General features: G+C 44.2%; 3 protein-coding genes across 5 annotated transcripts; 2 read left to right on the top strand and 1 right to left on the bottom strand.

Annotated features, from left to right (window-relative positions):
- Positions 1-4074: 4074 nt before the first annotated feature.
- On the bottom strand, positions 4075-5936 carry LOC127344083 (probable serine/threonine-protein kinase PBL23). The gene is made up of 3 exons (XM_051370302.2): positions 5179-5936; positions 4694-5085; positions 4075-4610 (listed from the first exon to the last, which is right to left on the bottom strand). Exons 1-3 carry the CDS (start codon positions 5834-5836, stop codon positions 4302-4304), a joined length of 1359 nt encoding a protein of 452 aa, XP_051226262.1. The 5' UTR covers positions 5837-5936; the 3' UTR covers positions 4075-4301.
- Positions 5937-8662: 2726 nt separating this feature from the next.
- On the top strand, positions 8663-12436 carry LOC127344082 (CDP-diacylglycerol--glycerol-3-phosphate 3-phosphatidyltransferase 1, chloroplastic). The gene is made up of 8 exons (XM_051370301.1): positions 8663-9288; positions 10536-10602; positions 10682-10756; positions 10855-10906; positions 11188-11273; positions 11350-11424; positions 11498-11592; positions 11862-12436. Exons 1-8 carry the CDS (start codon positions 8861-8863, stop codon positions 11938-11940), a joined length of 957 nt encoding a protein of 318 aa, XP_051226261.1. The 5' UTR covers positions 8663-8860; the 3' UTR covers positions 11941-12436.
- A 1231-nt stretch (positions 12437-13667) lies between these two features.
- LOC127344080 (F-box/LRR-repeat protein At3g26922) lies at positions 13668-18619 on the top strand. 3 transcript variants are annotated; one of them, XM_051370298.2, is made up of 4 exons: positions 13668-13780; positions 14449-15398; positions 17788-17943; positions 18032-18619. In XM_051370298.2, the coding sequence occupies exons 2-4, from the start codon at positions 14496-14498 to the stop codon at positions 18395-18397; spliced, it is 1425 nt and encodes a 474-aa protein (XP_051226258.1). In that variant the 5' UTR covers positions 13668-13780; positions 14449-14495; the 3' UTR covers positions 18398-18619. The 3 variants fall into 3 exon arrangements, with proteins under 3 accessions (XP_051226258.1, XP_051226257.1, XP_071684571.1); XM_051370297.2 differs by having other exon boundaries at positions 13674-13811; XM_071828470.1 differs by lacking the exon at positions 13668-13780 and adding an exon at positions 13881-14008.
- The last annotated feature ends 5415 nt before the right edge of the window (positions 18620-24034 follow it).

Here is a 24034-nt window from a genome sequence, read left to right on the forward strand (position 1 = left end):
GAAGCTTGTTTCAAGAAGAATCACGGGGCGGTGCAGTGCGAAGTGGAGGAGGAGGATTCATCCGAACTAGGTACCTTGCGAATCGGAGGATGGCTAATACCACTAGGCATTGGTACACGTGGCTAAAACCGCTCCTAAAATAGCAAAACATGTTGTGAGTGCCTAATTGCATGGTATTCCATACCTACATGGTAATGTGTCCCAGTTAGTAGTTAGGGGGTTTAGTATCTGATACGTCTCCAACGTATCTATAATTTCTTATGTTCCATGCTAGTTTTATGACAATACCTACATGTTTTATTCACACTTTATAATGTTTTATGCATTTTCTGGGACTAACCTATTAACAAGATGCCATAGTGCCAGTTCATGTTTTCTGCTGTTTTTGATTTCAGAAAAGTTGTTTTACAAATATTCTCGGAATTGGATGAAACAAAAGCCCACGGCCCTATTTTCCACGGAGTATTCCAGAAGACCTAAGAGGAGTCGAGGAAGGCCAGCAGGGGGCCCTCCCCATATGGCAGCGCGCGGGGCCCCACAGCCGCGCCGTGACGTGGGGAGGGAGCCCCCTAGCTCCCCCGACGCCGCCCCTTCGCCTATTTATTCCTTCGTCCCCGAAAACCCTAGTACTGAGAGCCAAAAATACCAGAACAGTTCCAGAGACGCCGCTGCCGTCAACCCTAACTCGGGGGTTCAGAAGATCTCCTCCGGCACCCTGCCGGAGAGGGGAATCATCACCGGAGGGCTCTACATCACCATGCCCGCCTCCGGACTGATGCGTGAGTAGTTCATCCTTGGACTACGGGTCCATCGCAGTAGCTAGATGGTTGTCTTCTCCTATTGTGCCATCATGTTTAGATCTTGTGAGCTGCCTATCATGATCAAGATCATCTATTTGTAATGCTGCATGTTGTGTTTGTTGGGATCCGATGAATATGGAATACTATGTCAAGTTGATTATTGATCTATCATATATGTGTTGTTTATGATCTTGCATGCTCTCCGTTGCTAGTAGAGGCTTTGACCAAGTTGATACTTGTGACTCCAAGAGGGAGTATTTATGCTAGATAGTGGGTTCATGTCTCCACTGAATCTGGGGGAGTGACAGCAACCCCTAAGGTTGTGGATGTGCTGTTGCCACTAGGGATAAAATATCAATGCTTTGTCTAAGGATATTTGTATTGTTTACATTACGCACAGTACTTAATGCATTTGTCTGTTGCTTGCAACTTAATACTGGAAGGGGTGCAGATGCTAACCCGAAGGTGGACTTTTTAGGCATAGATGCATGCTAGATGGTGGTCTATGTTCTTTGTCGTAATGCCCTAAGTAAATCTCATAGTAGTCATCATGATATGTATGTGCATTCCTCTCTATTTGTCAATTGCCCAACTGTAATTTGTTTACCCAACATGTTATTTATCTTATTGGAGAGACACCACTAGTGGACTGTGGACCCCGGTCCATTCTTTTACATCTGAAATACAACCTACTGCAATCATTGTTCTCTTTTGTTTTCTGCAAGCAAACATCATTTTCCACACCATACGTTTAATCCTTTGTTTTCAGCAAGCCGGTGAGATTGACAACCGAGATTGACAACCTCACTGTTAAGTTGGGGCAAAGTAGTTTGATTGTGTTGTGCAGGTTCCACGTTGGCACCGGAATCCCTGGTGTTGCGCCGCACTACACTCCTTCACCAACAACCTTCACGTGATCTTCATCTCCTACTGGTTCGATAACCTTGGTTTCTTACTGAGGGAAAACTCGCTGTTGTACTTATCATACCTTCCTCTTGGGTTCCCAACGGACGTGTGCTTTACCGTCACAAGCAGTATCCCAAACACAATACATAAGGGGTTATGTGTATTTCTTTCTATGCCAGTCCCTAGTAAAAATTTACTCCCTTTATCCATGACGGGTTGAATTCATAGTTCGACTTAGTTTAGCTATTACAACAACAACATTAAAGTCCTTTTCCTAAACAAGTTGCGTAGGCTAGATATGAAACCCAACAAAAAAATAAAACCAAATAAGGAGAAAGAAAGAAAGAAAGAAAAGTAACTAAGGTTCCGGCACATGGATCGCTGATCTCCATGCAGTCCTATCAAGAGTGAAGACTTTAGTACATTCCAATCCCTCAAGTCTCTTTTTATCACCTCCGCCCACGTCAATTTTGGTCGTCCTCTACTCCTTCTAGTCTCCTCCATACTCTTTAGAATTCCACTTTTAATGGGAGCTTCTGGAGGCCTCCGCTGGATATGCCCAAACCACCTTAGTTGGTATTGGATTAGCTTCTTGCCGATCGGTGCCACCACTAGCCTATCGTGAATTACCTCATTCCTAATCCGATCCTTTCTTCTATGGCCGCACATCCATCGTAGCATGTGCATCTCGGCGACACTCAAAAGCAGTAAAATAAAAGTTTAGCTATTATTCACAAGAAATATATCGATCTGTTTAAAAAACTCCACAGATCCTCAAGAGCAGTACAACAAAAGCCAAAAGTAATAAAAATTACAAAAAGGTCTTTGAACCACCTAGCGATGACTGCAAACACTCAAAAGAGCCGAAGGCATGTCGATGTCCTCACCCCTTCCTCATTGGAGGCAAGCAAAGCTTGTCATGCTAGAGCTTGTTGTAGTAGACATACGAGGAATTCATGTGCTAACATAAGACCCCAATGGACCAACGCAACAGAGCCATCTTCGATGAAGAAAATCATAGATCTGAAGGAACATAGACCAAATCTAGTGAGAACCGCCCGAGACAAACCTCCACACGCCCTCCAGGGATGCTAAACGTGCACCGGAACAGAGGCTAGACCGAGAGAAATTTATTCTACCTTCTGTTCCGGGAGATGCCATGGCCACACATTCCTAAGTAGGACACAAAGCCTAAAAGACCGAGGAAAACAACATAAAAGGAGTCCTCCCACTGACAAGAACCGGATCCACTGCACCTCCGGGGTCTTAAGGCCACATGAAGCGAGGCGGGTAAGTGGGAAGCAGCAAAAGGCCTAGCGAGCTCTTTGAGGCTGATGCATGCGCATTCACCGATGTACTTCCTGTTGGACCTCTTCTTCTGCCTCCAGAACTGGTTCTTCCTCCACCGGTTGTGCTTATCGAGCGTGTACGCTTTTCCTTGCCACGAACACCACACAGAGATTAAGAGAAATTGTTGGTGTAGACGCCGCGGAGGAGTGTCTTGTTGTTACACTTCCTCACGGCCATCGTCAACAAGCCCATCACGGGATTGTCAACGAGAGAGTGGTTGGGGGACACACTCCCTTACGGATCCGTGGGGCACGAATGGGGAGTTTGGTGGGATACTTCAACATCGACGAGGGGAAGGATCTGTGGACGGGAATGATGCAACTTATTTTTATGGAATTGCTAGTTCTCAGTAGACTGATGGCTAAGCTAGTGCTCAATAGACTCCTATTATGTCAACGACAAATTTGCATCGCGATTTGTGCACTTAAGATACAAGTTGGGTTGCTACTGAGATTTTTTTTAGTTGCAAGTGGGGTTAAATGAGGTTGCAATTACAACTACGAATAGATTTTCTTTGCCATCTATGCTAATGGTGAGCTGCAACATGGGTTGCAACCGAGATGGGTTATTAGTTCTCAGAGAACTATTCACACCCTTATTTTTATCATGGAAAAAATAGGGCGCTATTTCGGTGCTAATAGCACGCTATAGTGTTTCTAGTCTAGATAAACCACACTACATCATTCCGGCGCTATGACGTGCTATAGCGCGTTATTTTTCGGCCGATGCTATTTTGTTATAGCGTGATATTTTTTTCCTTGATTTTTATGCACATGCCCTCAAAGGCTGGACAGCAAGGACCCAAATCTGGTGTTGTTCCTTCCGCCTCATGCCCACAGCTTAATTTAGCACCGAGAATTATTTGGAACTTTTTAGATTATTTTTGTTTCAGTATTCTAACAGGGTCAAACAATTCCACAGGTTATTAAGTCGCATATATATTAGATTGCATAGGGAGAAAGAGTTGGAAATGATGGCGGTTGCATGTTGATCTAGAAGCTAATGAATGAGACAGTCATTTGATGAACTCAGGAATAAACAGCAGCTCAACATTCGTCTTTTGCGGCTGAAAATTGAGGTCTTGACTAACAAATCGGTAGTAGTATCAGTCAAGATGACCCCTTGTTGTTACATCCTGCCTATGTGGTGTACTGTACACAAGAAATGTGAGGGGAGCAGAGATATATAGTCCTGCTGCATCTCCTCGATCCCTTTTTGCATTATCCTGTCTATGGTCGTCTGATCTCACCTCTGCTTCATTTCATCATCGGCTTTGATCTCAGAAACCATGTCTGTTCTGGGAGGATTGGTGCTGCAGTCTCTGCCCTTCGCGTGACCAGCTTCCCGGTCTTGTGGAGGATGAAATTTCTGCTCGGAGAGGAAGGTGAGCGCGTCCACGACGTCGCTGATCTTGGGCCTGTTGCTTGGCTCCTCCTGGAGGCACATGGAGGCGATCGCGAGTGCTTGATACAGCCCCTTCACCGGGTACTGCTTCTGCAGCAACGGATCAGCTATCCTCACGAACCTTTTCCTGTCTTTGAAGAGAGGAGCCGCCTGCAAACGTTAACCGCGCGTGAGCCGGAGCGTGTTTTCGATTGGAGCGTATGTTTTCGTTGCTGTAATAATATAATACTCACCCAGTGGATAAGAACCTGCTCCTCTGTCGGCCTGGAGGTGTCGATGGCTCGCCTCCCGGTGATGAGCTCCAGCAGCACGACGCCGAAGCTGTATATGTCGGACATCTTGGTGAGCTTGCCGGTCATGGCGTACTCGGGGGCGCAGTAGCCGTATGTGCCCATGACCCTGGTGCTGACGTGGCTCTGGTCGCCGACGGGGCCGAGCTTGGCGAGCCCGAAGTCGGAGAGCTTGCAGTTGAAGTCCTTGTCCAGGAGGATGTTGGACGCCTTGAGGTCCCTGTAGATCACCGGCGGGTTGGCCACCTCGTGCAGGTACTGGATCCCCTTTGCCGCGCCGACCGCGATCTTCATCCGTGTCTGCCAGGGGAGTGCCTTGGCATTTGGTGGGAGATCTGCACCATCGAATCGATCAGCCGATGTGAACGAACTAGTGATCAATCAAACGTTGGAGTGCAAGGCTTGGATCTGGTGCCGGCCGGCCTTACCTAGGAGATGATTCTCGAGTGCGCCGTTTTGCATGTACTCGTAGACGAGGATCCTCTGGTCGAGATCGGTGCTGTACCCGACGAGCTTAACGAGGTTGGAGTGGCGCAGGAGGCTGAGCATCAGCACCTCCACCAGGAACTCGCGGTTCCCTTGGAACCCCTCCTTGTCGAGCTGCTTGACGGCGATGACCTCCTTGGTGTCTTTGAGGTACCCCTTGTAGACCATTCCGAAGCCGCCTTCACCGACCAGGTTGTTGCAGCTGAACTTGTCGGTTGCGTCGGAGAGCTCCTTGAACGTGAGCACACGGCTGGGGATGTTCTGGGTGGTGATCCGTAGGATCTCCTCCGCCGCGTACACGTGCTTGGTAACATCTGACTTGGCCGAGATGTTGTTGACGAGGTCGGCGATGGCCTCGCTCTCGCCGCGCCTGGCGAGCTCGCTGAGGCTGACGCAGGTGCAGTCGCCGATGTACTTCCTGCTGGACCTCTTCTTCTTCCTCCAGAACCGGTTCTTCCTCCACCGCTTGTGCTTATCGGGCGTGTACGCCTTTTCCTTGCCACGGACACCACATGGAGATGAAGAGCAACAGCCGGCGCAGGCGCCACGGAGGATCGTCTTGCTGTTACATTTCCTCACGGCCACCGACAACAACCCCATCGCGGGATCGACGACGAGAGAGTGGCGGGCGACACACTCCCGTACCGATCCGCGGGGCACGAATGCAGAGTTTCGTGGGATACTTCAACAGCGACGAGGCGAAGGATCTGTGGACGAGAATGGTGCTGCTTATTGTTTGGGGCTGGAGGCACCGACCCAAATTTGGCACTGTTCCTTTTGGCTCATGCGACGCCCGCAGTTTCAGCACCAAGAATATAGGAAGTGTGGACGCATGATGACCTGCCTCTGAAGCCAAATTTGGAACGGTGGAAATTGGTCTACTTGCATCTTCGAAACGGCATCTTCCATAGAAAATCATGCAATCGTTGGCGATTTTTATTATAATTGTTAGTGTCTTTTTTTGTTGCCATAATGAATCTGCAGCAAATAATTGTTGATTAATCATTAACTATTTTCCAAAAAAATTAGACTAATTTGCACTATTACAATATCTTCACGGGAAAAATGTTGTAAAATTGTTATACAACCACCGATTTGTTACAATACCAATTTGAATTATTGCAGAACTTTTTTGCATTTTTTTGTAACATCTCTTGGAAAAATGATGCAAAATTTATTATAACAGTGTATATTTTTTATAAGAAGGTTCAACATTTGTTGCACTCACGACTATGCTCGGCATTATTTCTAAGGATCATTATACATTGATCCTTTCTTTTAGGGCAGTTCCGATAATGGTGTCATGTCGCCTTTTGCTATAGTTTCCCACGGGCCAGACATGGAGTGTGTAAGAGCACACTACTAGGAAAAGGCATATCGCTTGTGTGAGGATGGAGTTGGGTCTTGACCTATTTTAGGTGGACATACATCGGGTGGAAGATGAACGACGACGACCGACCTTGCCAGAGCTAGAGACGGTGCGGCTGGCCACAACGTCACCGTTGGATCTGAGGAAAGGACCTCGTCAGAGACGGGGATGGCGTGGCTGCCCGCGGTATCAATGTCGGAGGCGAGGAATGGTACCTAGGGTTTCGGGTGTTGGGGTCGGGTTCAGGTGCGGGGTGCTCGCCGACGTCCGTGCTTAGGGTTTTGGGAGGTGGGGTTCACCGGAGTTGGGGGAGGTGGGTGGGTTTAGAGGAAGGTCTGGGCGGTGGCAGATGGAGAGGGCGGTGCGGCCTTGGCCCACCACACTGTCGCTGTAGGAGGACCCTAGTATATAGGGGGGAGGTGTGGGACAATATCAACGTTGAATCTGAAGAAGCTGTCAAACCGTAGGCTCTCATTATGTACTTTAACACTGCACCATCCTCTTGTTATTTTCGTTGTCTTACTTCAGTACTAGATGACTCAAACTGTATTTATCATCAGATTAGTTGGTTCGGGTTTTTAACAAGGATTTTGAATTACTTGGTCTTTTAGGATGTCAGAGCATGCGACAACTGTCAAATATAGGATTCCCATGCTCCACCTTCTCCAACGTTGTTATCATCATCACCATGATTAAGGGGGAGTAGTTCACATCTGAACTACGGGTTTATGGCAGTAGCTTGATCTGTTTCTCTCATGTTCTTCATAATTCTTAGTGCCATATGAGCTGCCCTACATAGTTATGACCATATTTGTAATACCTATGTGATGGATTCTTATTCTATAATGTTATGCTATGAGATCTGATCGTATTATGTGTAAGATGTATTGATAGATGCATATTATGTACCGCTTTCTTAAGTATTAAGTATTTGTTCTGATCCAACATCTATGCAAGAGTATGTGTGAGGTGATGTGCGTATTAGATGGAATAGCATAGCTTTAGTAATTGAACAGTGACATCAAATTCATGATATTATGGTTTTGCCTTTTCTTTTGCTACCTCACTAGGGATAAAGTGAATGCATGTGCTATGTTCCTCACGTGAGAAAACTGATGATCTTGTTTGTTCAAGGTAGCATATTTGATATTCAAACATCATGTTAAAGTACTTATATCTATGCTCTGTTAATTCTTAATACAAGATTGCATGGAGTTTTTCCCTTTCTTGTGGAGTACAATAGAGATGTGTTGCATCATCTCTATGTTAGGACATGATGCACATATGAATGTGTATCTTACTTATGTAATTATTTTGCATCCTCATATCTCATTGATGAATTACTATATGTCCACTACAACTTAAAAGAGAGAATACTCAAGTGAACTCATGAACCCCGGTCCACTTTTTATCATAAGAAACACGTTATATAGTTTTTATCTTGTTTGCTATTTGTTGCACTATTTTAATCCGAAAATACAAAAATATTTACTTTTCTTATTTGCATCCAAAACACTAAAAACAACCAACCCCTTTACATTTTTTTACTTAGTTACTATATTTTATCTACTTTTACTCGCTTTATTTTTTTACTTGTGTTTTATTTACTTACACTAAACCTTGTGCTTGACAACCACACGGTGCTAGAGCTAGAGACGGTGCGGCTGGCCAGAACGTCGTCGTTGGATCCGAGGAAAGGAGCCCGCCGGAGATGGGGATGGTGTGGCTGTCCGTGGTATCGATGTCGGAGGCGAGGAATGGTACCTAGGGTTTCGAGGGCTAAGGGTCGGGTTCAGGTGCGGGGTGCTCGCCGACGTCCATACGTAGGGATTTGGGAGGTGGGGTTCACCGAAGTTGGGAGGAGGTGGGTGGGTTTAGAGAAAGGCCTGGGTGGCGGCAGATGGAGGAGGGTGGTGCGGCCTTGGCCCACCACGCTGTCGTCGCTGTAGGAGGACCCGGGTATATAGGGGGAGGTGTGGGCCAATATCGGGTACTTGGATAGACCGGGCCATTTTAGTGGATCTGATCTTCTGGAAAAATAAAAAACAGCCCAAAATCAGAAAACGGACCGGAATATGCTAAAGTTGCTGTAACACCGGCGGCGGCCCACCTACCAGCCGCCGATCGCCGTGCTCTCGTCACCTTCCAGCAACCCCCGGCGCAAGAAGCTCTTCCCTCCGGCCTCCGGCCTCCGGCGACCCCGACATACGGCCCGACCCCCTCCAACTCCAAAGCTCCGCAGTCCGTCCACGGCCATGGCATTCCTCAAAACCCTAAACCCTCTCCTCCGCCGGACCCGCGCCCTCCCGAATCCGAGCTCGCCCCTCTCCCACCACACCTTCTCCGCCCCTTCCCACCCCGCCGCCCCGCCCTTCGCGGCCGCTCGCCCCCACGTCCTCGCCAGCTCCCCCGAACCCCTACTCCTCCGCTCCGCCCCATGGATGCCCTCGCAGTCCCCCAGGCCGTTCACCGCCGCCGCCGCCGCTTTCCGCGCGAAGCCCCACAGGGCTCGCGCCGTTGCCGGCGGCGGCGCGCAGGCCGTGGCGGACGCGGTGCGGTGGGAGCCCAAGCGGGTATACGGAAGCGGGGCTGCGGACGAGGGTGCCGGTCGAGGCGAGAGGTTTCTGAATCTGCCCAATTTGGTGTCGCTCGGGCGCATGGCGTCGGGTCCGCTCATTGGATGGTGAGTGCTCACCTTCAGTTATCGCTATGCTGTCGAACCTTATATGCACTAACGCAGTTGCTTAAGCTTATGGTTGGGTTCATTCGACCAAAATCATAGTAGTTTCTAACTGGGGTTTAGTTGTTACTGCATTCAGCTAGAACTGAACTCAAGTGCATTCAACTCGTCGTGTTAATAGTTTGTTGGTTTGGAGGCATGCCCCAATTGATTCGAATCCTAAGTGTGCAGACTTGAGCCATAAATTGCCATGATCTGAGGGTTCTGTACTTGTGCATACCTACATTCATGAAAAAGTTTAGTTTCATGCATACTCTTTATCGGAAAACAAAACGCGTACTCTTTGGATTGGTAATTTTTCCCCATTCATTTTTGTGCAACCGAGCTATTTCAAATTGTGTTCCTGTGCATCTTGTGATATACTTCTATACCCTAAAATGAAATGAATTTCTGATGCTTTATGGAAATTTTATAATTGATTGATTTACAAGTCTGAAGTCTTACATAGGTATGGAAGAGTTCCTTTTGAATTTCATAGATTCGGGAACTAAACATTAGCATTTCAGGAGAGTGAGAAGCTGCCAAACCACATATTGAGTCAGGACATAAATAGGATGTTGGAACCTGTTAGTTTTCACCAAGATTGCGGTGTTTTAGGGTCGAAACATGTTAACCAATAGTTGAGCCTTTCTCCATGTTGGTCATGTAAATACCTTTTTGACCAGTCAGGTTTTTGCACCATATATCAGATAGAAGACACTGGGAGGTGTCGTGTTCTTATGCCAATGCGATATTCCATAACATAAATGTTTCATTCATGAGTAAACCTATCGTTACCCTTCAGGTTAGAATCAGCTGTATTGCTTATTGCTCCAGTACAGTTTATCAGCGTTGAATCTGAAGAAGTTCTCAAACCGTAGGCTCTCATTATGTACTTTAACACTGCACCATCCTCTTGTTATTTGTGCTGTCTTGCTTCAGTACTGGACGTCTGAAACTGTGTTTATTGTCACATTAGTTGGTTTGGGTGTTTTAACAAGGATTTTGAATTACTTGGTCTTTTAGGATGTCAGAGCATGCAACAGCTGTCAAATACAGGATTCCCATGCTTGTATCTATATCTCCTTGATTAATTTGTGGTTCTGGATATTTTTTCTTGCCATGTTATTTTTTAAATTTACAGGGGATATGGTCTTATCTATCTTTCTTGCCTATAGTCTTGGTTTTGACGATCTACATATGTTATGTAGGATGATTGTGAATGGATGGTATCTTCCTGCTTTTGGCACACTAGCTTTGTCTGGTGCTAGTGATTGGGTAAGATTACACCCTTCTATGCGACCATACTGACATCATATGTTCAAAAACTTGCTCATCGTTTGTTCTCTAATCATAGTTGGATGGGTTCTTAGCAAGAAAGATGGGCATCAATTCTGTAATTGGATCATATCTGGACCCGTTGGCTGACAAGGTTCAAACTTCAAAATCGACATTTATAAGCTTTATGTTTCCTTATTAAATTACATCTGTGCTGCTAAGCTGGTCTGCTTTATTTGTTGTGTTGCTTAGGTATTGATTTGCAGTGTCGCCGTAGCAATGGTTGAAAAGGAGCTCTTACATCGTGAGTAGATCAACCTGCACTCTCTTTATTTTTTGCATCTTTGCTACACAGAGATATTGATACACAGCTTGCTTGCATAAACATCTAACATATTGATCAATCCCAACTAGAAATACAAAGTGACATTCAAAAAAGCAAAACCATTCACTAGCCTCATCTAAGTAAAATACAATTATGTGATTGCAGATAGCTCAATTTATGTTGTTGTGTTATACTTGCCCTTAACTCAATTGTTTGACGAATCAATCCATTAAGTTGCACATTGTTTGCTTTGCTTGAAGCTGGCCTTGTTGGCCTGGTGGTTGTAAGAGACTTTCTCCTGGTGGGTGGTGCTTTCTACAAACGAGCTTCGAGCCTAGGATGGAAGGTACTACTTACCCAATATTGAGGTATATCTTTGGAAGCGTTAAAATGAATTCACACCCTGATTATCCTTGCACCAGTGGAACAGTTGGTCAGACTTCACCAACTTAGACGCAATTCACCGTGAGAAGGTTGAGCCCCTATTCATCAGCAAGGTATGTAGTCCTGTGTTATTAAATCATTTGATCTTGTAGACCTTTGAGACCATGTCAATATTTTTTAATACAGGTGAATACAGTATTCCAGTTGATGTTGGTTGCTGGTGCGCTCCTTCAGCCAGAATATGGCACAGAAGAGACTCAGAATTATATTACATACTTGAGGTAATTCTATTTCAAACGTTGTCTTTGTAGTTTGATAGAATGCTGCTTATTTTTATGCAATTCTACTTTTACATTAAACCAGGCAAACTACTGATTTATCTGCCATTACTCAGAAGCATTTCCTATGTCATCCTTTGTTGACTTGATAATTTCAGAAAATAATATTGAATCAGAAGAATACTTGATGACCAACAAGTGATTATTCAGAAAGTCTTATGAGCATTTTTATTGCAGTGATACATGCTAAGTCTATCTTTTTGTAACTGCAGCTGGTTGGTAGCTACAACAACAATGGCATCCACCGTAGGTTATGGTGTGAAATACTATCAGCTCAGACCGAGACGATGACTGTTATTGCCTGCATTTTTTCTTCTTGATGCCTGATTGTGCTGCTGCTAGTGAGAGCATGTCTTCGGCTACTGGTGCAAAACTAAGTGGAGTCGACCACCTTTTTACAACAGGATGTTAAATACCAGCAATATTACAAATTGTGGATTCAGCATTTACCTGTGAGTTCATGGCCCGGTCAATCTGAAGAAATAGAAGAGTCTTTTTAATGAAACCAGACGATATTGATATATTAGGGCCTCTCTCCTGAGTAGCCAATTAGTCTGGTTAGTTATACTTGTAGCCACTGACTAGATATTAAAGTTTATGTAGATTTTTCCCCCTTAAGAGTGCTTATCAAACTGGAAGAGCAAATGACATCAACTCTGTTGCCAGTGTGTATATTATCAGAGCTTCTGTGCTAATTATGAGAGAATCAGGACCGGTGGAGGTTGACTAGTGGTTGGTCCCTCTCCAGATGCCAGCATAAATTGGTTGAAGCCGACAGGTTGTCTCATGTTCTGAGTGTAGTTATGCAGTTGAATTGTTTTTATCCCAGTAGACAATGAAATTTCACGTGACCATATTTTGCGTAGGGATTAAATCCAAACATTCTCACCATATAAATTCCCTTGCTTTTATTAGAATCAAGTCGGGCCAGAGCAGCGCGTTTGTAGTGCACCTGAACACAGAAGTTTGTTCAAATCAGGTCATTCCCACCAAGTCATTAACGGTTCTAAAACGAGCAGGATAGGCGAAAAAAAACACAATGTCGATAAGCTAATACTCCGTATAACGCAAAGAACCGAGAGGTCACCGGGAGCCTAATCTTTTCTTTTTTTAGATAACCGGGAGCCTAATCTAATCGTACGTAAGGCACAGAAGACGCCCGCCCCACTAGATAAACCCTAGCCGCCTTCACTTCGGGCTCCTCAATAGATCCGTCCCGCCTCCTCCGGCCGGCGTTGGGAGAAGTGCGGAACCCAATCTATGCGTGAAGATTTTAATAAAAATAGTGTTTTCAGTAGATTATGTTAGAGTTTGGTAGCCATCTTCTTGTTGGTTTTCTCTCAATGAAGATGCTATTGTCTACAATAAGTGATCTTGAGCTTTCCGTTCGACGAAGAGATCTCCTTTCCCGCGTCAATGGTGATGCTGAAAGATTACAATTCTCTAGGTATGGGCTTTTCGGATCTTGCTTGGCCAGATCGATTTTGAATCTTTTCTCCTGGTTGCCGTGAGGAGGATTATCCTCGCAGTTTTTAACCCGGCTGCTACATCCTCGACAACGGTGATTCGTACTCTCGGCTCTCTAGTAACGTCAACAAGGTTGGTCGGTTGTTCTGACATGCAGTTGTTGGTACTCTTACCGATGTTGATTGATTAATTTAATGTTGTGCGCGTGTACGTAACTTTGGTATTGCGGGTCAAATTAAAATTATGGAGAACCTTTCTTGGTATTTAAAGATCTATGATTTGTTATCTATTTTTGGCTACCTTCAGAATAGTACAAAATTGTGTCTTTCAAGAATAAAGAGTTCAATTCCATCTAAACAAATAAAGAGTTTAAAGATCTCAAAGATAACTATTAGTTTTTAGATTTTATTTTGTAATTGTTGAAAACAGCCCGTGTATTTCTACCACGTACTATTTATTTAATATTGTGGTATTGATTGTTAAAAAAATAAAGTTTCTAAAACGAGCGATAAATTCGTAGGAGGATACCTTAGAAAAACGTTGGGGGATGAGTCCATTTGGCCCAAACCCAGACTCCGAACTCGCCTTAAACCCTAGAGAAGCCCTCAAGGTGCCGGCGGCTCCCGTCCTGTCGATTCCGAGGGCGCTCTTCTCTCCCTTGCCGGTGAGAACGGAACATCTCTCTGCCATTTCTTGTAAGCATACATTCTTTCCATCTCAGATCTGGTTCTTGCTTTCATTTCCCCACTCTTACTTGTACTGTACTTGCTCAAGCTTCTTGCGAACTGCTTAAATCTCGAATCTTACGTCCCTCGTTGCCAAGACGCGCATTTCCCCTTACGCAACTGCTTAAATCTGTGATGGGCCAGACCAAACCCTTCCTACGATGAGCGTTAGCGCAATCCTCTCTCTCTCTCTCAGATAATTTTCTTGTTGGTAACCGTAGTTCTGCTATAATATCTCATCATTGATTGGAGATTTGGATCTGTATTCATTAGCTGGCTAGAAAATGCTCAATGTGAAGCGAGATGGTTTACTTTCTGTTAGATTGTTAGAGAATGAAGTACCCTATTGTGGTATGCAAAAAAGTTCAGTTTTGGTCGGCCTTACCCAGGGGAGGCTGGAAATATGCTCTGCTTTGTGACCCCTAATTTGGTGATGGGATCATAAGAATTATAAGATTGTCCAAACTTGCATTACTTCGTGCCAAGGACCTAGCAAGTAGACTCTTCATACTAACTCATCATGATAAAACTGGGGTCATTGAATATCTTTCCTAGGGCATCATCAATTCATCATGTACTAATCGTAGAATATGTACATACATGGCAGGTTTTTAAACCTTCAGGTCAGGAATCTGAGGCGGGGTTGCTTTTGCTATGGAGTCAGGTGATGAGTATGCCACAGAAAGTGATAATGAAAGTGACACCGATTGGATCAGTGAGCTGCCTGGAGACATCCTACAGGAAATCCTGTCCCGCGTCATGATTAGAGCTGTTGTGCGGATGCGCAGGCTGTCTAGGAAGTGGAGGAAACAGTGTGAAAGCTTGCAGTTCATACACCTTGATTACAGAGATTTTCAGCATTGGAAGTACGAGAAGTTTGCTCGTTTTGTTAACAACCTATTGCTCATCCGTCGTAAAGTAGACTTGCATACATTCCAGCTGCATTGGGATCCTCATGCTCCCCTCAACTGCAATGATGTTAGAATGTGGATTGGCTACGCGCTGAAGCATAATGTTAAAGTGCTTGACGTCAAACTTGATCTCTATGATAAGACTGATTTGCCTCCTGGCATTTTCACCTGCCGCTCACTTCAGGAACTAAATTTGCAGTGGGGTGAAGCTCCCTTTCGAGATTACGAACATAGGCAACTTGTACTGCCTGACATAATCAAGCTTCCTTCTCTCAAAAGATTGACACTACGCGACGTCGAAGTGCATGAGGATGCTCTGAACAGTTTCATTGCCCGGAGCCCTGGCCTAGAAGACTTGAATTTGATAGATTCTGCCATGTATATTGATCGCATAGCCTCAAAAGCGCTTAAAAGGCTAACCCTTGATGGCTTCTTGGATGGATGCAATGGATTCACAATTTCTGCCCCTCATCTCATCAGCTTTGAGTGCACGGGTTGTTCACTGGATGATATTTCTTGGAGCAGCCAGCCATCTCTAGAGAGTGCACGCATAGATACTTGCGGGTCTACGTTTGATGGTGAATCTAAGTTCACTGGAGTTCTTGCGCATGCCAAGAAACTTGCATTATTTGGTTCCGACATAAAGGTATGCTTATCAAAACAAAAGCCTGCAGTTCTATACTTTATTTTTTCTAGAACACATATTATCTTTTATTATTCTTGTAAAACTATGTGAAAAATTGTTAGTAAACTACTGTGTTCTGTATCTGGAGCTGTGGTGCATTTCTTATATTATTCACCTTTTGCTGTTACCATGTTCCCCAAAATAAAGTGGAAGCCAACATAATAGATTCACTTAATAGTTAAAACACTTCTGCTGCAACAGAAAATTAGATATATAAAGTGATTGTCTGGTTGTCAATGCTGTGTTAATATCAGTGAAGATCTGTTGATGCTTTACTTAATATACCACTTGAAAAGTCGTGTAGATTGATCATTTAATTAATTTTTTGCTGATTGTTCTAATATGAAAACACGTTATTGAAAATGACAGCAAGACAGACTCTTGTATCACATGCGTTACTTCATTTGCTACCCTAATGGATTGAAATATTGAATATTAGTTTTCGAACAGTAGTAGTGTATTTTAACCTATCTTGGAGGCTATATTTAAGATCAGTAGCTTATAGTTTTCCTTAAAGGCTTTTCATGTGTCATTTTTTGTTGAATCGATGGTTGAGTATTTGTTGCCTTTACATTGTCAAAGTGCAGTCATGATTTTTACTAGCTGTTGCCAGTTTTGTTTTTGTGGGATTTTTCCCAAGTTATGTTTGTGACGTTTAATGCTGGCGTGCTATGTTATATTTTTGCTGCTGACGGGGATTTGAATGTGAAAACCCATATCTGTGAGTTCATCATAGTATTAATATTGTATGTTTGTCTAAGTTATTACAGTATAACAAACAACTATTGGAGTCGAATTAATATTTTTCTATACTGATTTTTCACTATATCATTTTTTAACCTTACTCATAACTCATCTCCATCTGAATAAAGGACACTTTAGAGGTATAAGTGGTTTAGATAGGAAGGAAATATTCAGACTTTGAAATTGATACGGACGCTTTTAAGGCTGTAAACACCCAGTGACTTGTGCGTAAGAAAAAATGAACTTTGAGAGATTGTGTTTAATAAGTTCAAGTTGTACTTGTTATGTAAACATAGGGCAATGTTGCTACTTTGTAGAAACGTGATGGGCGTTTCTTTTTGTCTGGGATGGTTCGCCTAGTGATTTTGGGTACATTTAGCAAAATAATCATATTTTTCTTGATCATGTGCCCAAATGCAACTGTTACTTATTCGAATAAACATCAAGATGATGCAAATCCTACAACTCCACACCACAAGAAACCAGAAAACAAAAGCAAATGAAAACTAAGCCAAGCTACCAAAGCTGTAGAGAAAGAGCAAAAAAGACCCAAACTATACAGCCATCCATTGAGAATCTAAGGTAGGAGGGCCACACATGCCATGGAAGCCACAGTAGATCCTTGGCTCCAGACAGCAGCCATAGCTTTGCCTCGCATAGAACTAAGTCTGCCAGTGCCTGTACAGTTAGGTGACATGTCATCAAATATGCACCCATCTTTTTCATGCCAGCGTATTCCGCCGTGCTCTCAAACTATGAGTTGTAGTTGCCTGCCAGTTTTGGACAGATAGACTGCCAGGAGGACACTAAGACTCGATACCAAACTTGCCTCGAGAAATCGCACATAGTGAGCAGTTCTGATCGCAGAGGGGACATACAACCGACTAAACGAAAAGAAAAATGACATACATTTAAATAATCTGTGGTCAGGGATAAAAATGTTTAACCTGAAAGTGGTAACATAAATTCATAACAATATACTTGTTTTCTGAACTGTATAAATTTTGCAGAGGGGACATACAACCGAGTAGAAGAAAAAATGACACATGAAAAAAAAATCTGTGGCCAGGAAAAAATGTTTAAACTGAGAGTGGTAACATAAAAGTCATACACTGAACCGTATAAATTTTGGTTGGTTTTGTAGCTAGACATTTGGTCTGTTGGCTTCTTATAGCTTTGAGCATTAATTGTCAACTGTGACACGATAGTTTTTGTACTGCTTCACTTTCATGATACCTTGTGCGGCAATGGCCATTTGATGTTTTCCTGCTATTGTTCAAGCTATTGATACACTGTTATATGCTCCCTCCTTCCCAGGATGTAAGTACTTTTTTTTTTGGCTTAAGTCATTTTAAAAAAAAAAGTTTGGCCAAGTTTACAGAAATTATTATCGAATATCTATAGTACCAAATAGATACACTCTGAAAATATATTTCATGATGTATCTTGATATTGATTTGGTATTGTAGATGTCATAATTTTTTGATATAGATCAAACTCAAGAAAGCTTGACTTAGGACAAAACAAAAAGGGCTTACATTTGGGAATGAGGGGGTACTTGTTTTACCTTTGCCCTACCTATAACTCACATGCTCCTCAATGCAAGGTTATGTTGGAGAAGGAGCTGCCAACATGTTCAGTGTTTGAAAGCCTTACAAACCTTGAGATTGGTGATTGGTATTTAATCGAGGACTTGTCCATTGTGCTTCGCTTCCTCCAGCTTTCACCAAGACTAGAAAAACTCACTTTGATGCATAAATCGGTAAGCTACATGCAATATTTATTGCATTATTGAATCGAGAAAGTTTGCTAAAATGTATTTTTCTTTCTTGCTTGATGTTTGTCTCTAGCATGACAAAGGAGCAGATACAGATGCTATGTCAATTGACGGGATTAGCTTCCAATGCCCATTCCTTGAAAATGTCATAATACAATGTTCAAAGGACGATGATGGAATTGATAAGCTGGTGAATGTTCTGGTAGTGAATGGGATTAGTGCAGACAAGATAAGTATTACTTTCTATGAAGATACTAAAAAAAAGGAACATCTGGTGAGGAGACGTGCTGACGAGGAACGATTGAAGGAGCTGTTCATCTTCGAGAAGATGGCGAAGAAAAATCGAGAATGGATAGATGAGGATCGTTACGCAGTGAGTGAGCCTGATAGCGACCAGAATGATGCTTACAGTGACGAATATGATGAGGATGACTTTTGAGCGAGTATGGCTTTCTTGGAGATGAGTTTGAGCGTTTGTTGTATTATAAAGATCTGCAGGGTGGGTTACTGTTTACCCAACCAACATTCCTCCTTCCGTTCTGCATGAGACATCCATCTCTTGGATCCTTCCTTTTACCGCGTTCTCAAAATTTGGGACTTGTGGATTGTGAAGCAAGAGGTCTTATATTTATGCTTTAAGCATTTGTACTGTTTGGGCAAAGCTGTGTTCTGTCTTTGCTCTAGTTTGATTTTCGCCCATGCTAATTAATGATTACCTTAACATGTAATTTTTTTTGCAATTGCTCCATCTTAAACCATGTGAATTCTTATATGGTTAGTGACATGTGTAGACTGTGCGATCTTTCATCTTACAGGAGTCCTTTGGGTTCCTATCAGCGTTTGCAGCCAATGCTCCATGGCCTGTTCAATTTTTAAAAAATAGAAGGATTTTTTTGAATGAAATCAGCAGATGTTGGGCATTTAGGACCTCTCCGGGATAGCTAATTAGTCTCTTCTCATATGATGTTGTAGCTACTTTCAAAATTGACTAGATACATACTAAAAGGAGTGAATCAACATACTAAAAATAGACTAGATACACACAAATGTGAGTGAATCTTCAAAAGAGCAAAACGTCTTATAAAACAAAACGGAGGGAGTACATGTGGCAATGTACTAGATTAAAAGCTTTTGTAGAATTGGTTGTACTTTTGCTTAACTGTGCTTATCAAACTACTGGAAGGACAAATCACATCAGCTCTTTTGTTGGTGTCAGCTTCTGTGCTAATAGCATCTTCACTAGAGTCCCCAAAATGGATCCTATAAACTGATTTTTGGGAGAAACGAGAGAAGATTTTGGGCTCCTTTTTTCATCTCCAACAGCGCCTTCTACTCCCAATTTCTTTATGTTGAGGTGGACCCCACTTGTAAACAACCCCCTCCCCTCTAGCGCGCTGATCGAGACCACCCCTGACCCATCCTTAGAGCATCTCCAGTCGTGTCCCTCAAAAAGCGTCCGACACAAATGATTTGGGGCACGTTTTGGATCGCGCCGGACAAAAAGAGACCAAAAATCTGTACAAAAAAGAGACCCTTCCTAGTCGCGTCCCTCAAACAGCGTCCGGATGCATGCATTTTAATAGAGGGGGCCACCCCATGTGGGAAAAGTAGGTGAGAGAAAGTGTGGGAAAAGAGACTAGCATGTGGGGACTAGGGACTGCATGCATGCGTCCGGACGCTATTTTTGTGTCCGGCGTCCCCGGTAGAGACTCACAAAATGAGGCGCTAATTAGTTTTGGGGGACGCGACTGGACCGTTTTTTTCCCCAATTCTTGTCCGCGGTCCCCCAAACCTCATTTGGGGGACGCGACTGGAGATGCTCTCATGATCTTCTCCGGCTCCCGCTGTTGGCCTTGGCGAGGCGGCCAAGAGGAAGCATCAACGGTAGAGGGTCGGCTCAATGTGGTCAAGGATTACTGGAAGGGCAAATCACATCAGCTTAAGAGACAGTATTGAGGAAGGCCTAAGACCATGTCGCGACCCCGGAGGTCAGGGCTAGACAAACCCAGATATCACATCTGGCATAAGCCTAACCTAGATCTCTAGGGCCTACAGGGTTAGAATTGGTAACACAACAGTGACTCTACGACTGAAAGCAAATATATTACAACTCTTAGCAGAGTTAAGATCCAAATTTATTACACGCAGAGGTCACTGACCACAATTCAACAAGCAACGGAAAGCAAATTATGTTATCTAGATAACAAGACTGCAAAGGGCCTAAGAGGCCATAACATAAGGCGACGTCCCAGCCCATAAGTCTCAGGCTGCCGCCTGAGGAACTCCGAACTACTCGTCGACGTCGAGGTAGAAGCCACCATCAGTTGGAAGAGCTTCCTCTGAAACAAAGCATGCAAGGCTGAGTACAGGGACTCAGCAAGACTTAGTACAACCTATTAGCAAAGCGGGTATGCGAGGCTTTATGTGGAGCTTATTTTGCGGAAAGCCAGTTTTCCTTTGTAAACAGGAAGGAGCAGAAGCTCGTCTATTCAGACCATTTTCAAAAGGGGTAAGAGAGCGATATCAACTCTAGCTCTAAGATCATCATGTTGAATCCACCGAATCTTCATCATCACCTGAACCTGTTACCTAGGATCACCCCTCGACACCCTGAGAAGGGATCGTTAAACACACATAGATATCAAGTTTTACGATCAGGTTCAAGTTGTCTATGATCATCACGTCCTTTCCCAAGTCGTCCTTAACCGTGGACACGGCTTTTCGAAAAGATTTACCCTGCAGGGGTGTACAACTTTACCCACACGCGCCGACCGACTCTTAATGCCAGATCGTTAGCACACTTCCTTGGTGTGCCGGCAGAGGGTGGTCGACCAAAACCTTTCCCTTACTTCGCCTATTCCATGAGTCAAACTAACTGGGGAGCTCCGTCATCGTAGGTAGCCATTCTCCGAGGCGGTCCCGGTCATTGTGCGCAGGGGATCCAGTTCAATGCCTCCAGCATCCTTCACCCCGGCCACGCCCTGTATGATGCACTTTGAAAACCTTTTCCATCTTCCCCCCATGCGTATGGCAAATGGAACTCGCAAACTAATTGACTCATGGGTAAGCTAGGTAAGTTCGGGCCAAGGGGTTCCCATGGGCCCCGTGTGGTTGTACGCTCAGTCTTGGTTCCAGAGGCAAGAACTCAGGTCCTAGTATCGGCGAGAACGAGTCAAATCACCACATCCCCATGTGGCGGCCCATCCAAGCCTTTAGCATGTTTATTAACATCATCACTGATCTTACCACGTCATCCTGTCAAACTAGGTTCATTCGTAGCTCTGATTCATCAACCAGATGGATCAGACTTTAATAGCTAAGCATGGCTAAGCATAACACATATACGGCTCTAGCGATGCGAATAAGCTCAGACCTAGTTTCTTTGGGAGCGGTGGATCGATAACTCTGAGCTACAAGGATGGAATTATGCACACATAGGATATCTACAATCGCCGATAAAACATATTTGAAGCGGATGCAATATGTAAGAACCAGAAGTAAAGCATTTCGAAACCATATATGAACCAGGTTAGGGCTTGCCTTGTCCCTCGTTGTTCTGATGCTGCTCTTCGGGGGCGTTGATCTCAGGCTCGCGTTCGGTCCCTATCGAGAAGAACCAAACACCGGAAAGGAATAGCACGATCAAGACAAGGTACAATGCAATGCACATACAATATGATGACATGTCATATTAAAGGGGTTGGGTTAAACCCTAGGTGCATCGACGAAATTTAAAGGGGGTTCGGCATCGAACCCGACATATGAGAGGGGTTGATTTAGGGTTTCTACTAAGGCTCACAATTAAGTGGTTCAAGCATGTATGAATCATGGATAAACAATTAGGAAATGTTTTTCTGATCATTTTGATATATAATTTTATATTTTTCTGATTTAAAATGAATTACTTATGAATTTCCAAAATTTAATTCATTTTAAATCAATTTCAGAAAATTAAACAAATAATAATAAAGTTGGACCCACATGTCATAATTTTATTCTTTTCTAAACATTTATGAAATTATTAAAATCCTGACCAGGGGACCCACATGTCATATTATTTTCTATTTAAAGAATTACAGAAGGTATTTACTGAAAATACAGAAAAAATAGGAAAAAGCAATTATGGCGTCATGCTGACATCATGCTGACGTCAGCATGGCCATGAGCTCACAATTGAGCTCGGCCGGGATGCAATCCGGCGATTCAGGGCGCGATAGCGCGCGTGTGCGGGGGCAAACGACCGGCCTCGACGTGGGGAGTCCAGGGGTGGCGGCGCCGCCCGCGTTTGGTCGCCGGAGCACGGCCGGCAGCCATGGGCGGCGCGGCGGGGCAGGTGGTGCGGCGCGGCGGCGATACAGAGGGAGAGGAGGCGAGCTGAGGGGACCAGGAGGCGCGGAATCTCACCGTGAGCGAGATGGAGTCGACGGCGACGCCGGGGAGGGCTCGCCGGCGGCGCGCCTCTTATAGCCGCCGGGGGGCGGCGGAGAGGATCCTGGCCGGCCAGGCCATCGGGTGGCCGGCGAGCAGCCACCGAGCTGCTTCGGTCGGCGGGAAGACGATGCCATTTTTGCAAAAACCCCCACAGGGGTTTTCTGGGGCGTGTGGGGGTGCGGCACGGGCCTCTTGGGCCGTTACGGCGGGGAGAGAAAAGAGAGAGGAAGGGGAGAAGTGGGCTGCGGCCCAGGGAGAGAGAGGAGGGGTTTCTCCCCTTTTTTTCTAGTTTTCTTTTTCTATTTTTATTTCTCCAAATCTAACCCAAACTCAAATATGTTTTTTTTGAATTTTGTTTGACACTCAACTTTTCCAGGGAAGTAATAAACACACATGGACTGGTTTAATGAACAATGCCATGTTGTCCATTTTGAAAACTTGAGAGATTTTGAATAAGATTGAATTAGAGGGATTTGCATAATTGAAAATGGAGATGCAAATTTTGTTCAAACTCAAACTACATGCATGAGATGCACATGAACACTCATTTATTTAGATAAACAAGGTTGGGATGTTACAACTCTACCCCCCTTACAAGAATCTCGTCCTCGAGATTCCTAGATTTTAGAAAAGAAGGAAGGGTACTCAGATCGTAAACGATCTTCTCGTTCCCAGGTTGCTTCTTGCTCAGAATGATTAGACCACTGAACTTTTAGGAACTTGATGCTCTGACGTCGAGTTTTACGCTCGGCTTCATCAAGGATACGAACAGGATGTTCTCGATAAGTCAGATCCTCTTGAAGGTCAAGAGTCTCGTGATCAACACCACGGATAGGATCTTTGAAGCAACGCTTGAGTTGAGACACATGGAAGACATCATGAACTTCAGGAAAATTGGAAGGTAACTCCAACTTGTAGGAAACATTACCACGCTTGGCAAGGACGCGGAAAGGACCAACATAGCGAGGAGCTAGTTTTCCTTTTATACCGAAACGATGGACACCCTTGAGAGGAGTGACCCGAAGATAAGCTTGATCACCAATTTCATACTTCACTTCTTGATGATGGCGATCATAATAGCTCTTTTGACGTGACTGAGCAGTTTTCAGACGCTCGCGAATGATGCGAACTTGATCTTACGCCGTTGATTATATCTGGTCCAAAGAACTTTCTTTCTCCAGTTTCGGACCAGTTCAAAGGAGTTCTACACCTTCTGCCATACAAAGCTTCAAAAGGTGCCATGCCTAGGCTAGATTGGAAGCTGTTGTTATAGGTGAACTCAGCAAATGGAAGGCACTTTTCCCAATCTTTACCGAAGGATATAACACAGGCCCTGAGCATGTCTTCAAGAATTTGATTCACTCTTTCGGTTTGACCACCGGTTTGAGGATGATAGGCAGTGCTGAAGGAAAGACGAGTTCCCATAGCTTTCTGAAAACTTTCCCAAAATTTGGAAGTAAACAAGCTTCCACGATCAGAGATGATCTTCTTGGGAACACCATGAAGAGTGACTATCCGGGACGTGTATAGATCGGCCAGTTGATTAGCACGAATATCTTCCCGAATAGGAAGGAAATGAGCAACCTTGGATAGACGGTCAACCACTACCCATATAGCATCTTTTCCATTTTTGGTCTTGGGGAGA

The sequence above is a fragment of the Lolium perenne genome, chromosome 3 (genome assembly GCF_019359855.2).
Source record: "Lolium perenne isolate Kyuss_39 chromosome 3, Kyuss_2.0, whole genome shotgun sequence".
NCBI lineage: Eukaryota > Viridiplantae > Streptophyta > Magnoliopsida > Poales > Poaceae > Lolium > Lolium perenne.

Excerpts from the sequence above, each read along its gene's own strand:
- LOC127344083 (XM_051370302.2), bottom strand. The coding sequence starts at position 5,836 with ATGGGGTTGTTGTCGGTGGCCGTGAGGAAATGTAACAGCAAGACGATC. Across the intron at positions 5,086-5,178 it reads ACTCGAGAATCATCTCCTAG|ATCTCCCACCAAATGCCAAG; the intron begins GTAAGGCCGGCC and ends TCGATGGTGCAG. Across the intron at positions 4,611-4,693 it reads AGCAGGTTCTTATCCACTGG|GCGGCTCCTCTCTTCAAAGA; the intron begins GTGAGTATTATA and ends TAACGTTTGCAG.
- LOC127344082 (XM_051370301.1), top strand. The coding sequence starts at position 8,861 with ATGGCATTCCTCAAAACCCTAAACCCTCTCCTCCGCCGGACCCGCGCC. Across the intron at positions 9,289-10,535 it reads TCGGGTCCGCTCATTGGATG|GATGATTGTGAATGGATGGT; the intron begins GTGAGTGCTCAC and ends TATGTTATGTAG. Across the intron at positions 10,757-10,854 it reads TGGACCCGTTGGCTGACAAG|GTATTGATTTGCAGTGTCGC; the intron begins GTTCAAACTTCA and ends TGTGTTGCTTAG.
- LOC127344080 (XM_051370298.2), top strand. The coding sequence starts at position 14,496 with ATGGAGTCAGGTGATGAGTATGCCACAGAAAGTGATAATGAAAGTGAC. Across the intron at positions 15,399-17,787 it reads TATTTGGTTCCGACATAAAG|GTTATGTTGGAGAAGGAGCT; the intron begins GTATGCTTATCA and ends CCTCAATGCAAG. Across the intron at positions 17,944-18,031 it reads TCACTTTGATGCATAAATCG|CATGACAAAGGAGCAGATAC; the intron begins GTAAGCTACATG and ends GTTTGTCTCTAG.